Here is a 15,468-nt window from a genome sequence, read left to right on the forward strand (position 1 = left end):
CCAGTATGACTGGTTTCCTTATAAGAGGAGGAGATTAGGACACAGGCACACACAGAGGGAAGACCTTGTGAAGATACACGGAGAAGACGGCCATCAGCAAGCCAAGCAGAGAAGCCTCAGAAGAAACCAACTCTGCTGACACCTTGATCTTGGACTTCTAGCCTCCAGAACTGTGAGAAAATCATTTTTTTGTTGTTTAAGCCTCCCAATCTGTGGTACTTTGTCATAGCAATCCTAGCAGATCAAGATAGGAAGGTATAATCTTAAATTTGAATGGTGTCACATAGGACTCTGTCTTCGCACCACTTTCTAAAAATGTTTTTCCTTTTATATTGTTGACAATGTATAAGATTTGTTTTTTATCTGAACACATGGGAACAATGATTAAGGATTCATGTTGTCTGGCTGTATCGGACTGCAAAGCAGGAGGATTTAACTATCTAACCATACAGCTCACCATTGTTGACTTCTCAACCAAGGAAGATGGATGGAATACTTTCATGAGGTCAACCTTAAATAACCCATCCCCTCACTTGGATCAGACGGCTCCTGGAGTATGTGTTTTAGAGCCACCCAATCTTGATGAACCCCAGCCACAGAGTTCTTAACATGAGACCCAGATGGTGGCCTTTTATGGAAGGAGCAGTCAGCTGGCAGCCGTTCCCTTTACAATCCTTCAAGCTAAGATGTCTCTACCGGGCAGCACGGTAAATAAATTCTGGGGGCCCAAACATTTACTAAGAGAGCTTGAGAAGATTTCAACTTCTTCCAGGCAAAAAAATAAGACGAAAAGAAATAAACAAAATAAAAATCACGAGTGCTCCTTCTGACTGACAGGAGGTCAGCCTAGATCTCGACACCAACAGAATGTGAACCTGGCCTCTCACATTTTATGTCTCAAGTCATATTTTCCCCTTCAGTCAACCCTGCAGAACATGTTTTCACTCTGCATTGTGGCGGTGAGGCTTCATGCCCGTGGAACATGCAGGAGGTCTGGTTCCCTGAGAAAACCAGCCCATTTTACCCCTGCAAAGCAATTCTGGAAGGGTGTGGTACGTGGAGTTTTTACTCCAGGCCCCTAGAACCAGGCTAACTGGGTGCAAATCCCAGCTTTGCCATTTGCAGTTGCATTGGGCAAGTGACTTAACCCCTCTGTGCCTCGGTGTCCTCAGGCGTTAAGTGGGAATAGTAGTAGTATCCAACTCATGGGGATGTTGTGAGGATTACATAAATTATTACTGCAAAGCATTTCCACACTGCCTGGCACATTGTCAGTGGTCACTGGCTAATACTGTTATTAACAGAATTACATATACCAGTCCCTTATAGACATACCTCTGTGGGATTATATTTTAATTATATTTTAATGACCTTTGCCTTTGACATTGCCCAGGGGAATAGTGTTTCTATATGACTCCCCAGAAAATAAATGATCTAGGTCTCAATCTCCACTTTATTTGCATGTGGTTACAATTTATAAATACACTTGCCATTTTACTTCCCCTCCGAAACTCTCCTTTTACCTAGCAACCCTACCCAACCCCCCAGTTTTTAATGACTCCCTTTCTTCTCCAGAGGAGAGGGGTGGTGCTCCATGTAACCCCATCTTCACATAGGGTCTACCTCAGTCCATGTGAAGTGCAGGTCCTCAAAGGGCCTCTGGAGCTTGGGATGAGTGCCACGGATCTGTCAGAGGTCCCAGTGATGTCCTTGCAAGTGACAGGAGCTGGCTTCCTTCTGTGCCATGCTTTGGGTGCAGAGCGCCATGGTGGGCAGCAGCAGGCATCATGTGCTCTGTCTGCCTGAAGCTGAGCTGGTGCAGCTCCAGTGGCCAGGGGATCTGCAATGAAGTCTCAGGCCTGTTCAGGCAGTAGTGAGAGTCCTGTGGCGGGCACCGTACCCAGCCAGTGCCCGGCCCTGCTCTCGGAGGTGTCTGAGGCCTGGCCCCTTCGGGCTCGCCTCTCAGGGGCCCTACCCAGGCCCCCTGTCAATCCTGTGTGGGCAGGGCAGCCTCGGGGAGAAGGTGCTCTTGTGCCTCCCTTCTCCTGGCTTCTTCCAGACACCATGAGGCATGGGTGACAGATTGGGTCCTTGGTCCTGTCAGAGGTCTTGGCATCCCAGTGTCTCTGTCTCGGCCAGGTGCCAAGCTTTGCCATCTTCCTGGTAGGGTGTAGAGAGCCCGGGAGGACCAGGGGCACCCTCTTCAGGAATGGGGTATGGAGGCTCCGGGGGCGCAGGGGGGTCTCCAGGGCCTCGTGCTCCCCCCAGTACTGGTCCATTGTAGATGTAGATATTGCCAGTGACAGTCACAGACCCGCCGGTGACATGAAAGCCATTGGTACCTGTGGGAAGGGAAGCAGAGTGAGAGGGGCTGAGGGGCACTGTGGGGGAAGGAAGGCCTGTGTACCCCCTGCATTTGGTGCCCCTACATCCTGAATGCCCTCACTCCTCTGCCTTCTCCATTTCCTCTCTGGCCCCACTCCCATTTGCCATTGGTTTCTTGAGCTCTGCATTCATTTCTGTTTCTGGGTTTTTCAGACTCTTCCTTTCTCTCTAGTTGGGACATTCTGGCTGGCTCTCAGTCTCGGTCTTGCCTCGCACTTTCTCTCCCTGCCCACCATCCTTCCCATCGCACTTCCCCACCCCCACACTCCCCTCCCTGCAGCCTGCTCACCGTGGGCCACCTGGCCTTGCTCTGGGAGCTCAGCTTCCAGCTCCCGGGCCTGGCTCAGAGGACTCTGCTGTTGTAGCACCTCTTGCTCCACAACTGGGGGTGGTGGGGGCCAGGCTGAGGCCAGGGGCAAGTCTCCAGGGATGGGCAGAAGTGGCTTTACCAGGTCAGGGATATGTGGGTTGATGCTTGGAGGCTGCCAGTTTCCATCAGCAATATTGGATTCTTCTCCCTGCAGGAGAGAAGCAGAGAATCAACCAATGATGTGGGCTTCAGACCCCATCTTTCTTTAATTCCCACATCCCACCCCAGCTTAGGCAGCCCAGGGCCCTCCTCTGCTCTTCCTCAAGCTCCCTGCCACAGGCCTTTGCACTTGACATTCTTGCTTCTTGGAGCATTTCCCCAGGCATCCTGATACCTTCATTTCTTCAGATCTCTGCTCAAAGATTGGCTCATCAGCGAGGCTCTCTGTCTACTGTCTAAGGTAATACACCCCCATCCTCTACCACTGTCATTCACTGTTCCCCTATCCTGCTTCATTTGTCAGTTATCAGGACCTGGTACTTATTGATTCTTGCTCCACTGGTATGTTACTCCAGGAGGGTAGTTACTTTGTTCACTCACTGCGATATCCATGTGCCTAGAACAGTGCTGGGCACATGGCATGCTCAAAAGTTATTCGTTGAATGAATGAATGTTGAGGCCTGCACACTCTTTTCCTGCGTACCCCCACATTGTTCCCTCTCACTTCCTGCCCCTCCTTGCTGCCTTCTCAGCTTCCCTCATTACCTCTGGACGGCTCTTGAGCAGGGACCCTGCAATGAAAATGAAATGGATGTAGGTCCTCTGGCAGACCTCAGACTCCCAGGCTTTCACCCTCCACACCCCACCACGATGGGTTACTGCCCACCCTGGGGTCCCTGAAGGAACAGGCTATCATGACCCTTCTCTCTAGGCCCAGAATGGGGCGGGGGAGGGGCTGGAGGGAGATGATGTCTACTTATGTTGGGAGCAGGCATGGGGAGTCTTGAGCATGTGGAAGGGTTGTACTGGGGAAGATGAAAATTCCCTCCCACCCCCTCCCGCATCCAGGTGGGGACTGACAACCACATCGAAGCCTGCATCCAGCCCTTCCTACCCAGCTTCCTGCAGAGAGACGGGTGGCTCTTCCAGGTGCAGGCGAGGATGGTGGAGAGGAACAGCAGGGAGACCAGGGGCAGCAGGATGGCCAGCATCAGCATAGTTCCTGCCAGGACAGCAGACAGCAGGCAGCACGATGGGGGGAGAAGGGCAGAGGGGAAGGAAGTTCATGAATAGCTTTTCAATTCTCTGGGCAACCCAGACAAAAAATAAGTTCCTACAGGCAGAATTAGAGTCAGACACTTCCCTGGGCGGCAGAGAAAGGGAACTCAGTTGGACTTGGGAGGACCTCCTGATAGCCAGGAGAAAGTGTCGGAGATGGAGATGTTTGGGGTGGTGCAGTCCCAGCGGCCTGAGGCAGTTGATTTTCAAGGGCTGGAAGTGGTGGTGAGAGGCAGTACAGGGAGGGCGGGGCTTAGGGCTATAAGCAGACTCAGGCCACAGGGCTGAGACCCGTTTCTGTGGACTTGACCGTCTTACAGAGAGGCCACCACAGGAACTGAGAGTGCCCCTCTGTACCTGTGGGGTGTTCACAGAGGTGGGAGAGTCGGGGAGCCTCACTTCTGAATTCTGCCTGTGGTTGCCTGGGAGACTAGGGGTTGCAAGGTCTCCACCCGCTTGCAGGTTCCAGGAGGGAATGGGAACAGGAGGCTGGGTGCTCAGTTCCCCAGGACCCGATGTGGGCAGTGGATAGCTTCTGTCTTTCTATGGGCCTCAGTGCTGCCATCCACTGCCTGGAGTCTGTGGTGTCCATCAACTACACCTGGGGAGGGTCAGGAAGCCTTGGACATTTGCACCTGGGCGGTGGCTCTCTCCAGTCCACCTGGATCTGTGGCTGAAGGGAGTACAGGAGGGAGGCATGGGAAGAAATGGGACCTGGAGTCTTGAATATGTGGCTTCCCAGCTGTGTGACTTTTTAAGTCAGTTCACCTCTCTGAGCATCAATTTTTTTTCATATCCTATCTAATAAAGAGGGAATATGCTAATTGACCCTCATGCCATCACAAAGATGATGGCACCCACAGCCAATAAGGAGGGAATATGCTAACTGACTGTCATGCCCTCAAAGATGACAGTGCCCACAGCCACAAGATGGTGGTTGCCCAGTCCCCTCAGCCCTGCCATGCACCTGCCTCTGGAGTCCCCCAGTCCCCTTAGCCCCCCAGCCACCCAGGGCCACCTGAGGCTCAGGTAACCAGGGCCGGCAGAGGCTTGTACTGCCAGCAGTGGCAGCAGCAGAGGTGTGATGGGGTGTTGCCTTCCCCTGATAGTTGGGTCACCTCCAGCCCCTGAGGGCTCCTGGACTGTGAGAGGGGGCAGGCTGGGATGAGGGACCCCCCCTCCAGTGCATGAATTTTCATGCACCAGGCCTCTAGTATAAAATAAGGGGATTAGACTCTCTAAAATGCCAATCATATTTGAGACACAGTTAAAAATTAATAAGAGGACATGGAAAATATTTATGATATAGTTGAATGAAAAGCCAGGTTACAAAATATTCAAATGACTCCACTTTTAGGAAAAAAATTATAAGTATAGACATACACAGAAAAATGTTTGGGAAGATATATAAAAAATGTTAAACAGTGGCTATTCTAGGTGATGGTTCTGTAGGTGATGATTAATTTCTATGTGTCTGAATTTTATAATTTTTTATAGTGTGCATGCATCAAAAAGTAAATGATCGGAGTAGAGGTCTTCATAACACCAGTTACCACATGGGTGATCTTGGGCAAGTCACACAACATCTGAGCCTCCTGTCAGTGAGGAGGATAATAGAACTACTTGATAGGATCAATAAGAGGATTAAAATGATTAGTGAATGTTAAGTATTTGAAGAGTGCCTGACACCCTTGCTCTGAGCAAACGGAAGCTAAGATTATAAATATTTGCTAATTTTAAAAAGCTAATAAAATAAACTCTTTCCCAATGAATAATGATTCCAGCCATTAGAAATATCCTGTAATTGTCTATGAGGCTAGGACACCAATAACTCCACCAAAAAAAAACCCCAAAAGAGTCAAATGTGGAATTACCTCTCTAACAGTGAAAGTGTGCAATCTAATAAAGAGGCACTCCATCTCGTAAATGGATTATATGATGGTGGCAAGTACAAAATGGTGACAGCGATGTCAGTTACAGTGACATCGCCTTAGCCTAATATTATATGTATAATATGTAACTTAAAAAGTGTGCGTGTGTGCGCGCGTGCGTGTGTATGAGCGTGTGTGTAAGTAAGCTGGCTCGGGGACACTCCAATTTCTCTTTAAGGAACTTTTCTTCTTGACCCCATCCTGAGAGAGAAGGATTCACCTTTTCCCTGTTTTTTTTTTTTTTTTCAGATGGGAGGAATTAAGGTATTTTCCCAGATACCCCCACCCCTGGCCCCTCACCTGGCATCTCGGGGGTTTCTGGTGGATTTCTGCAGCTGGTGTCAGACTGGGCAGTGCCTGGCGCTGCTTCTACCAGGCCCAGGTCCTCACACCTGTGGAGGAAAGAAAGGCCCGATTCAAGAGGGCACGCGGCTGCAAGTGGCAAGTGGCAAGGAGGGTCCTACAGAGTTGAGCTCGGCGGTGGGGTTGTCAGCAGCTGGGGCTTCTGGGAGGGTGGGAGGAACATGGGCACACTCACCTGGTGTGGGGCAGGCAGCTGGCATCCGGGGAGGAGGTGTTCTGGAAGTGCCCTGCCTTACAGGGCACACAGTGGTGATTAGCCTCCCCAGCCTCACCTGGCAAGAGAGAGGCAAGGCCAGAGAGGATGAGTGGGCAAGAGCTGCAAACTTCCTTTACGCCCACTGGATGGCCCCTCCCTGCCCACCCACCCCATTCTGTAGCTGGTACCTTTCCTGATCTCACCCTTGCCGAGTTTCCCCAGTGCTGAGGGGACCCCCCCGACCCCCCAGCCCCGATCCCTGCGCCTGTCCCTGTTCCATTTCTCTGCAGGCAGAGGCTTTTTATGCCAAAGAGAACTACCTGGAGGCTCACCATGCACACGGTACCGTGCTTCCTGCCCCCATTCAAGATCACCAGCACCCAGCCTCCTCCCTGCCTTCTGCCCTTAGTGACCTCTGACCTTTGCGCTCAGCTTCAGTGCCCGGTGGGCAGTCGGAGAGTGGCTCGCAGTGTATACACTCATGGTCCCAACGGACGCAGAACATTCCTGGCTGGCAGTGGCACTGGGTTTTCTGTTTGCTAGTGCAAGGCGCAGTCTCCTGGAAGCCCAGGACTTGTGGGGAGACAAGACAGCTGGGTGGAGGGGCTGCTCTCCAGGGGATCCCGGCCCTCCCCCAGGCGCACCTCACTCACTCTGGTCACAGGGGCGGCACAGCTGGCAGATGGACAGATGGTTCCAGTGCTCGTTGTAGGAGTTTTCAGGGCACGTGGCACACACGGTGTCCTGGTCACGGCTACATTCAGCGGAGACGTGAGTGCCTGGAATGTGAGTGGGGCGGTAGGAGTGTCCGGGGACCAGGGTTCCACCCTTACTTCTGCCGCCTGCTGTGTGACCCTGGGCCTGTCCCTCTCGGTGCCTGCCTATGAGGGATGGCCAGCGTCTCTCACTGTCTCTGCCAGCTCCAGCTCGTTTTCCTGGGAGATGGTGTCTCCCTGCCTTTGGAGGCAGCGAGGTGGACAGGAGCCCCCTGGAACCCGCCTCCCTGCCCCAGGCTTCCTCTGGCCAGTGCCTCTCACCTGGGGGGCAGCGGGAGCAGCAGGCCTGATGCTTGGGTTCGTAGTATTCCTTTTCCTGGTCCCGGCAGGTTTGGTTCTCCGTGTGGTATGGGGGCAACTTCAAGGGGAGACGGATATGGGGGAAGAATTATTCAGGGGTCAGCTGGGGAGGGCAGAGAGACCAGAGAAGGAGCTGCCCGTATCCAAGCCAGCACCCACCCACCTGCATGGCCCCTCCCTCACCAGTCGGGGCTGGGATGCTGTCAGGAGACCGCAGAGGCCTAGTACGAGTGGCCCCCAGGCCAGGCCGCAGGGGGAGGCCCACAGCGGGCGCATGGCCGCCAGTCCAGCCGGGTGGAGGCCTGGGGGTAAGGTGAGAGGCCTGGCCCTTGGGGCAGTGGTGACAGCAGCCTCCGGAGCCCGGGGCTGGGACAGGACTCAGGCCGAACTGCCCCGGGGGGCCAGAGCGGCCGGGCTGGCCTGGCCTCCAGGGCTCCAGCGCCAGGCTCAGGAAGTGGGAGTGGAGCTAGCCGGCCACGGGGCGGGGACAGGGAGCGCTGGGAGCTGAGGCCTCTGTCGCAATCGGGAAGAGGAACAGGCTTGGCTGCCCTGCTGCAGGGCGGGAGGGGGCAGCCGGGAAAGCACGTGAGGGCAGCCGGGGCCGGAACCGACCTCCTCCCTTCTTCGGAAGCCCGGCTGGGAGACGCAGGCCCCGCTGGAGGGAGCGGGGCAGCAGAGCCAGCGGACAGTCCTCAGATGGGCCTCAAGAGGCTGGCTGGGGCAGAGCTGACCAGAAGAGATGGAGTTCCGGGTGCCAGATCTGAAAAATGGAGTGCTGGGACTGGCGGACACGGAGGGTGCAGGGCCCCTGGGACTGCCCGCTGCACAGCCAGCCAGACACGCAGCATCTGGGAACCAGAAGTCCTGGATGCAGACTGTCTGGACTCCTGGGTTCCTGCCCTGTTGTGTGGCTTTTTAAGATAAATTACAAAGGAATAACAAACTAGCTAGTCCTCCCCTCCCCTGATCCAGCCAGTCCCCACATTGATGGGCACAGGTCACCTACAAGACACTGCAGGGGGTGCAGCCCCAGCTCCCCTGTCCTCAGAGGAGGGAGAGAACAGGAGACAGATCCTCAGGAGCAGGGCAGCGCAGGAGCCTCTGAATCCCTTTGAACGGGAAGGAGCTGAGGGCGCCCCCAGTCCAGCCCCCTCACCTAAAGGATGAAGAGACTGAGGCTCAGGTGGAAGAGACCAGGACTCCGGCAGGGCTTAGTCCGGTGCTGTCCCTTTTCTTTCTCACCATGAACAGTGCCCCTGGAGTGACTTGCAGTAGCCTGTCCCCCTCCCCCTATGTCAGGCTTCCTGGTCTCCAAGCTTCTGTGCTCCTGGCTAAGTCCCACCTGTCCTTGAGGTTCCCCGGGCTCTGGGCAGCACGCCCACTCCAAGCTGCACAGCTCCACTCAGGCTGCTCGCTGTGACCTGGCTTACCGCTTACGGGCTTACTGCGAGCCCTGCAATGGCCTGGACGGGATCTTTACGTCTGGGTTCCCAGTGTTTAGTCTGACCTCCCACGTGTCCAGTACATCCCACGTGTCCAGTACATGTCACATAGCCAGTCCTAGAGTCCAGGACTACCGATTTCTGGGTCCCAGCTCATTCTAGCAACCACACCGCCTCCTTGTGACGCAGACTGCCGCCCTTCCTGTGAGGGGCTGACTTCCTCTCTTGAGATAGGTCACCTGGGCACTGTCCCCGCCCTCCACCCTGGAGAGCCCAGTTCAGGGCTCATCCTTACCCTGGTTGGTCTGACTGGCTGGACAGGCTCTAGGGGATGGACCTGAGAAGTGCTGGTGCAGGAGTGCGCTTGGGGAGGAGGGTTCACACAGGGTGAGGGGGCCGGGGGAGGAGGACTCACAGGATGAAGGGTTTGCCTGAACTTAGACACTTCACTCTCCTCTCCTGGCGCAGGCCTAGGGCCCGCACTCTGCTGCATTTGTACAATAGTGCAAGGCCTCCTGGAGAGGGAAGAAATGCCAGAACAGCATGCACTGCTCAGGGTGCAGTTATTTCCAGGTCAAGGGAATTGAGGGCCTGGACCAGGCTTATCACTGAGCTCTTAAGTGTGCAAAAGTGTATGTGTGTAGTGTGGCCTTAGATTCTTTTTTCATTTTACTTTTTATTGTGGAAATTCACACATAAATATACATATACAAAAGGAGAGAAAAATAGCATTGTGAACTCCCAGCTTCAACTCAGGGCCAGTCTTATTCTTCCATATAATTCTCCCCCACTCATCTAATCTCCCCTTAATTATTTTGAAGCAAATCCCAGACATAGGTGTCATTTTGTTTGAAATTACTTCAGAATTTTACTCTAAAAGACAGCAATTCTTTTTCTTATGTATGCAGATCAAAGACCTACACTTTTCTATATCCCCTTAGCCGGCCGCACTAACATATCTCCCCAGAATGTTTCCTGCATGCCCTTTCTAGTCAAAGCTCCCTGCTTCACAGGAGGCACTATCTCAGATGCTTTTCAAGCCCAGCTGGCTGAACTTCATCCTTCTTTCTGCTGCCAATCTCATGCTCTCACTTCAGCCTGCCATGACTCTCTGCATCCTAAAGAAAGAGCCCTAAGAGATGAACTTTAATCCTGGCCTCTTCACTTCACCTCTCTGAGGCTCTTTTATTTGTGCTAGTCAATGGCTGGTTTCCTTGCAGATCTGTTCTCCACCCTTCCCCAGTTCTGAGCTGTATCACTACTGGGAACTACATTTCCCAGACTCCTTTTCCCTCTGGCTGCTGGATAGGATCAGCCAATAGGAAGACAGGTAGGTGGAGGACAGGTGGGTGGGAAGAGAGAAGAAGCCAGGCTGTTTCTCTACCACCCTCACCCCACATTTGCTTTCTAACATCACCTGCAGTTGGCTGTGTTTCTTCCTTCTCTTCTTCCATAATCCCATGTCCTACCAGGCAGCCCCTACTATTTAGTTCCTGGCAAATAGCTCTGGAGGCTTCTGGGTCTATAATGTGACATTACCCTGTTGTCTTTCCAGCCCTAGAGATGATAGCTGCTTCCTGCTTTGCTGTTTTCTAGGTTGCCTCACTGTCTCCTGTTGGCTCCTCCATCAGCCGTGTACCAGTTCCCTGTGTTAAATTTCCTTTGTTTGAAAGATTAGAATGTTTCCTGTTTCCCCGGCTAGACCATGATTGACAAATCTTATCAATACATGGTTTTTATGCCTACCCAACCTTCTTCAAGAGGATGAAGGGAGACTCACAGGAGCGAGGAATCCATGGATTCTTTGTGACCAGGGCATTGTCTCTGCTTCTTCTCTTTCATGCTCTTCACCAGCTTCCTTGAAGTGTGACTGGTTTCCACTGGGCAACACCAGCCTCAGACTAAGTGCCCCATAGACCCCCAGAATGTGGGTGGGTGGGTGGGGCACTTCTCCCAAGCCTTCTTGGGAGGAGATTGCTGAGTGAATCTTCTTCCCACATGCCCATGAAGAGTCCAAAACGGGGCTGGCAAGAATTAATTCAGACCCCTGGAAAGGGTCTGATAAACACTGAGAAATGTGTAATTGATGAGCGTTTCCTTCTCTAGAGCATTTCCATTTACACTGGGGACAATCCCTTAGCCCAGTCATCTCAACTAGGGTGACTTTGCCCCCCAGAAGACATCTGGCAACATCTGGAGGGGTTGAGTGTCACAATTCAGGGGGTACTATGGTATCTAGTAGGTAGAGGCCAGGGATGCTGCTAAGCATCCTATAGTGCACAGGACAATACTTCCCACGATAATGAATTGTCTAAATGTCAATAGGGCCAAGGTTGAAAATTCCCGCCTTCACCCAAAGGAATAAACTTGTAATGGTGAACTTCTACGCATCCTTCCAGGTGACTGGACTAGGAGTGGCTGGAAGGGATCTTCTGGGGCATCATTTTAGATTAAAGAGAAATTCACGCTATATAAGTGCAGATAAAAGGACCACTTTTCCCCACACTGGGGTGGCCACTGTTGTAGAGGCTAATTATCTCTAAGTTTTAAAACTAAAGAGTTGCATTTCAACGAGTGACACATTTTTACCCTAGAAAGGATACAAGCTGAAATGGAAAAAGTGAATAAAGTGTAGATAAGTTAATAGACCACCAATGAATGGGTTACCAGAGGAAATTAAGATGTCGTGGGGATGCTTTGTCATATATGTCACTCTCCGTCAAAAACGAACCTGGGGCCTTACCCCAGATGCTAATTCTGGTGTCTTTTGCACAGTGGGTCAGCAAGTAGGGCCACCAAGATGAATACGCCTGGTGCCTGACTCCAGAGAACTCATCATAGGACCCACGCAAATGTAGATGCACTAACGCACACACCAGGATGCTAACAGTATGCGGATGTAAGTGCTGCGATCGTGTTTTAAAGAAGGCTCTGTCTGAAGTGTGGTGGAGAAAGTGGTTACCTCTATAGTCTCCTGTTCCCCAGAGAGCAAGAGGCAGGAAGACCCTTTGAACTCATAACCCTCATCCCACTATAGACCCTCTTGTTTCACTTCTCTCCCTGTAGCCTGTGCACATTTCATGGTCACACCACAGGGTTAGAGTATGGCTGGTGTTGGGTGCGGGGAGGCAGCCCTGCAGGAAGGGAAGGGCTGGAGCTCTGAGAGAGGCTGGGGTAGCTTCCAAGACAAAGTCTGCAAGGCCCCAGGTCCCCACAGAACAGGACTCGGCTTCTCTGGAAGTTAGGGGAGTGGCACTGAGCTTGGAGAGGGGAGGCTCAGCTCTCAATCTGGCCCCACTGAAACCCCTGGGTGACTGTGGGCAAGTTGCTTTGCTTCTCTGGGCTTTTCAGTTCCCTCATGTGTGAAGCAAGCAGCTAGTTGCAGAGTCAGCTGGGAAGGGCCTTTGCAACCGTCTGGGCTGCCTTATCCATCCGCTCCTGCCATTTTGTTTTTCAGAGAGGTCAAGTGTCATTTTCAAAGTCACATACAAAGTACACGCACGCATGCACGTGCGTGTGTGCGCGCGCGCACGCGCACACACACACACACACACACACACACAATATTGATTTCAGAGAGGAAGGCAGAGGGAGAAAGAGAGAAAAAGAGAGAAACGTCAATGATGAGAGAATCATGGATCAGCTGCCTCCTGCACGGCCTCTACTGGGGATTGAGCCCACAACCCAGGCATGTGCCCTGACTGGGAATCGAACCCAGGACCTTTCAGTCCACATGGCCAATACTCTATCTGCTGAGCCAAACCAACTAGGACCACACACAGAGTTTAAAGGCAAAAAATGGAACTCAGAATATATAAGTGCATGGTAGAGGGGGTCAATGGGGGAAATTGTGTATTGTAGAGGGGGTCAATGGGGGAAAAAGTGGGGCATCTGTAATACTTTCAACAATAAAGATAAGTTTTAAAAAATACATGCAAGTCTATACAGGCACAAAAAGATAGAGATGGATACATCAATTACATTGGCTCCTCTTGGCTGAGGGGTGGGAAAGGAATGGGCCAAAGAGAAGCTTTCATTGTTCTGTCCACTTATGTATTATTGGAAAATTGTATTGCCACAAGAAATGTATTTGGGTATTTCTGCACTTTGAAAGATAATAATTAAAATGGAGCTATGACAAAAGTTCAGGTTTCAGATTTCTGTTTTTCTCCTAACAACAAGCTTGCTCTGGCCAGTTCCAGATCCAGGCTGCTGCGGTCTCTGAGCTGCCACCCTGTCCCTGGCAGGCAGCTGCAGGGACACCGCACTCCCGCTCAGCCCAGACCCGGCCCTTGCAGTTCTCCTCCCAGAGCCCTTGAGATGAAAACTATTTGCTTGTGCTTTGTAAGCCAGTGGCGGGGTTTCAGGCAGCAAATGGAAAAGGCAGGGGGTGTCTCTCAGAACCTTTGAGATCAAACAGGCAGGGCACAGCCATCCCATTGGTAGACGGGATTGTCCCTAAGTTAAGGACCTGGATCAAGGGACAATGGAGCTTCTAGGGGTGTCATGGGAAGGTGGGGACAAGGTAGAGAGCTTTTTACAGGGCCAGGCAGGTGATCCAGGACCAGACTGCTGATGAATCCATGGACTCTGTGTGAGTGTGGGAACCTTCCTGGCATTCAAAACCAGGGCCAGGGTAGCCCCATTCCCCCGGAGTCTGTGGCTGGTCCGTTTCGGGAAGTAAATGGCAAAAGCCCTAAGTAGACAACCCCGGAGGAGGAGAATTCTGATTCTGTTTTCCCTCGGTTGCTATATTGTTTTGTGTCCTCACACAACTGGCTTATCTCTGTGAAGTGTCAGTTTATTCATCTGGAAAATGAAGAAAAAGCCAGCCTTTCCCTTCTCAGCTGGGTGTCCCCAGCAGGCATCAAAGGGAAAAAATGGGGCTGGGTTTGGAATCCTGGTTGACAGGAGCTCTCGCTTTAAGAGGCCACAGAGACTGCCCAGACCGAAAGCACCCCGGTTGTACCCTGAGCCTAGAGTTCCCTGCTTCCCTCTTCTTTGCCTGCTAAAGTCCCTGTTGTTCCTTACGACACCCAGCTGAGATGCCACCTTCTCCAGGAAGTCTTCCTGACTCTCCAGGCTAGAGTCTCTCCCTCCCTCCCCAGGCTCACTAAGCCCAGGGCTTTTATCTCTGCCACTAGAATCCTCGTCTTACTATATTGCAGGCCTGTCTTCTCCCACCTGTATCAGTGCCTGTGCTGGGCACATCGGAGGGATGCCCATGCCTGCTCCTCTGAGAAGCCAGGGAGCACACTCGGGGCTGCCTGCGGAGGGTCCACAAGGGGTCAACCTCTCGCTGTCACAAGGGGCCTGGGCTGTGTGGATGGGCGTCCTGTGCCTGTCTGGACCCTCTTATTGGGCCTGATTCTCTGACCCTTCCCTCTCTGCTTGGTATTTTACTGTTTATGCTCTTGCTGGATTAAGTTTGGGAAGAGACTTGGGAGGAAAAGCCCCTACAATGAGCACTTCCTTCCTTCCAGGGCTGCTGTAGACTTGGCCATGCCTGCCCTCTTCCTCCCAGACGCCCAATGCTCCCCACATCCCTCCCTGCCCCCTCAGTGCCTGCTGTCCCTGGGCTCCGGGTCTGTGCCTAAGTGCCCCTGCCTGTCCCCTACCTGCCTCTCAGTGCCCACATTCCTGCAACCCCGTGACCACAACAGGGGACATTACACATTCCTGGTCTGGCAGCCAATGGTGTAAAAAAGAACAGAATGTCCCAGGGCCCCGCCTAGCCCCCAGCTTCACCTGGGCCCCTCCCTGGCCTGGACAAGGTAGGGGGTGATGGTGAGGAGTCAGGAGGGAAGAGGATAAACCAGGAGGGAGAGGCAGAGGGGAGCTTCGTGCTGAGTGCCAGGAGGTACTCCCACTAGAACCCTCTCCACCACCTGGGGGGTGAGGCTGACCTGTGGGTGCCCTTGGAGGGACTCCCCAGGGAGGGGACCTCGCTCCTGAAAGCCCACTTGGGTCCCTCCATTGCTCTCCTGCAGGGGAGGGGAGAGTCCCTTTGGGGCTGGCTCCCTCCTCTTCACCTTCCTCTCTCTGCCTCTCCTCCATGCCCCCTCCCAAGTCCTTCATTCTGTCCTGCGTCTGTCTCCCTTTTTCTGCCTTCCCTGCTCTCCTGGTCTCTCTCCCTTAGTCTCACTGTCCTGGCTTGTCCTTTTTCCTCGTTTCTGCCCTCCTAGCTTTGTGTTCGGGATCCTTCTCCCTGGTCAAGATTTCTGACTCTCCCTCGCCGTTCTGTTCCTTGCCTGTCAGCTTCCTATCACTCCCCAGGCTGACTCTGCTTCTCTGTCCCTACTCCCAGGTCAGCCCTCGGGAGTCCTCCTCCTTCTGGTTCTCGCAGGTCAGACTCCTCCTCTGACCGCCCCCCCCCCCCTGCCCTGCTCACCTTTAATTGAGATGCTAATGAGGCTTCTGTTGCTTCCACCCCGGCCGGCAGGCGGGCTCCCAGGCCGGTCTCTGCACCTGTCAGGTGAGGGGGAGG

At 53.0% G+C, this 15,468-nt stretch overlaps 1 protein-coding gene across 2 annotated transcripts; it reads right to left on the reverse strand.

Moving 5' to 3' along the window:
* Positions 1-1,435: 1,435 nt before the first annotated feature.
* Positions 1,436-7,999, reverse strand: LTBR (lymphotoxin beta receptor). Of its 2 annotated transcripts, none has more exons than XM_008144818.3 (10): positions 7,723-7,999; positions 7,501-7,597; positions 7,117-7,242; positions 6,884-7,036; positions 6,443-6,539; positions 6,205-6,296; positions 3,810-3,917; positions 3,461-3,486; positions 2,675-2,903; positions 1,436-2,342 (listed from the first exon to the last, which is right to left on the reverse strand). In XM_008144818.3, the coding sequence occupies exons 1-10, from the start codon at positions 7,813-7,815 to the stop codon at positions 2,101-2,103; spliced, it is 1,263 nt and encodes a 420-aa protein (XP_008143040.1). In that variant the 5' UTR covers positions 7,816-7,999; the 3' UTR covers positions 1,436-2,100. The 2 variants fall into 2 exon arrangements, with proteins under 2 accessions (XP_008143040.1, XP_028006138.1); XM_028150337.2 differs by having other exon boundaries at positions 7,703-7,723.
* Between the last annotated feature and the right edge of the window lie 7,469 nt (positions 8,000-15,468).

Source organism: Eptesicus fuscus, chromosome 7, assembly GCF_027574615.1.
Source record: "Eptesicus fuscus isolate TK198812 chromosome 7, DD_ASM_mEF_20220401, whole genome shotgun sequence".
NCBI classification, from domain to species: Eukaryota; Metazoa; Chordata; class Mammalia; order Chiroptera; family Vespertilionidae; genus Eptesicus; species Eptesicus fuscus.

Bases quoted from the DNA above. Each gene is read 5' to 3' on its own strand.
- LTBR (XM_008144818.3), bottom strand. From the start codon at position 7,815: ATGCGCCCGCTGTGGGCCTCCCCCTGCGGCCTGGCCTGGGGGCCACTC. The intron at 6,297-6,442 runs GTGAGTGTGCCC...TTTCCTCCACAG, and splicing joins AGCTGCCTGCCCCACACCAG to GTGTGAGGACCTGGGCCTGG. The intron at 3,918-6,204 runs GTGAGGGGCCAG...CTGTCCTGGCAG, and splicing joins AGAAACCCCCGAGATGCCAG to GAACTATGCTGATGCTGGCC.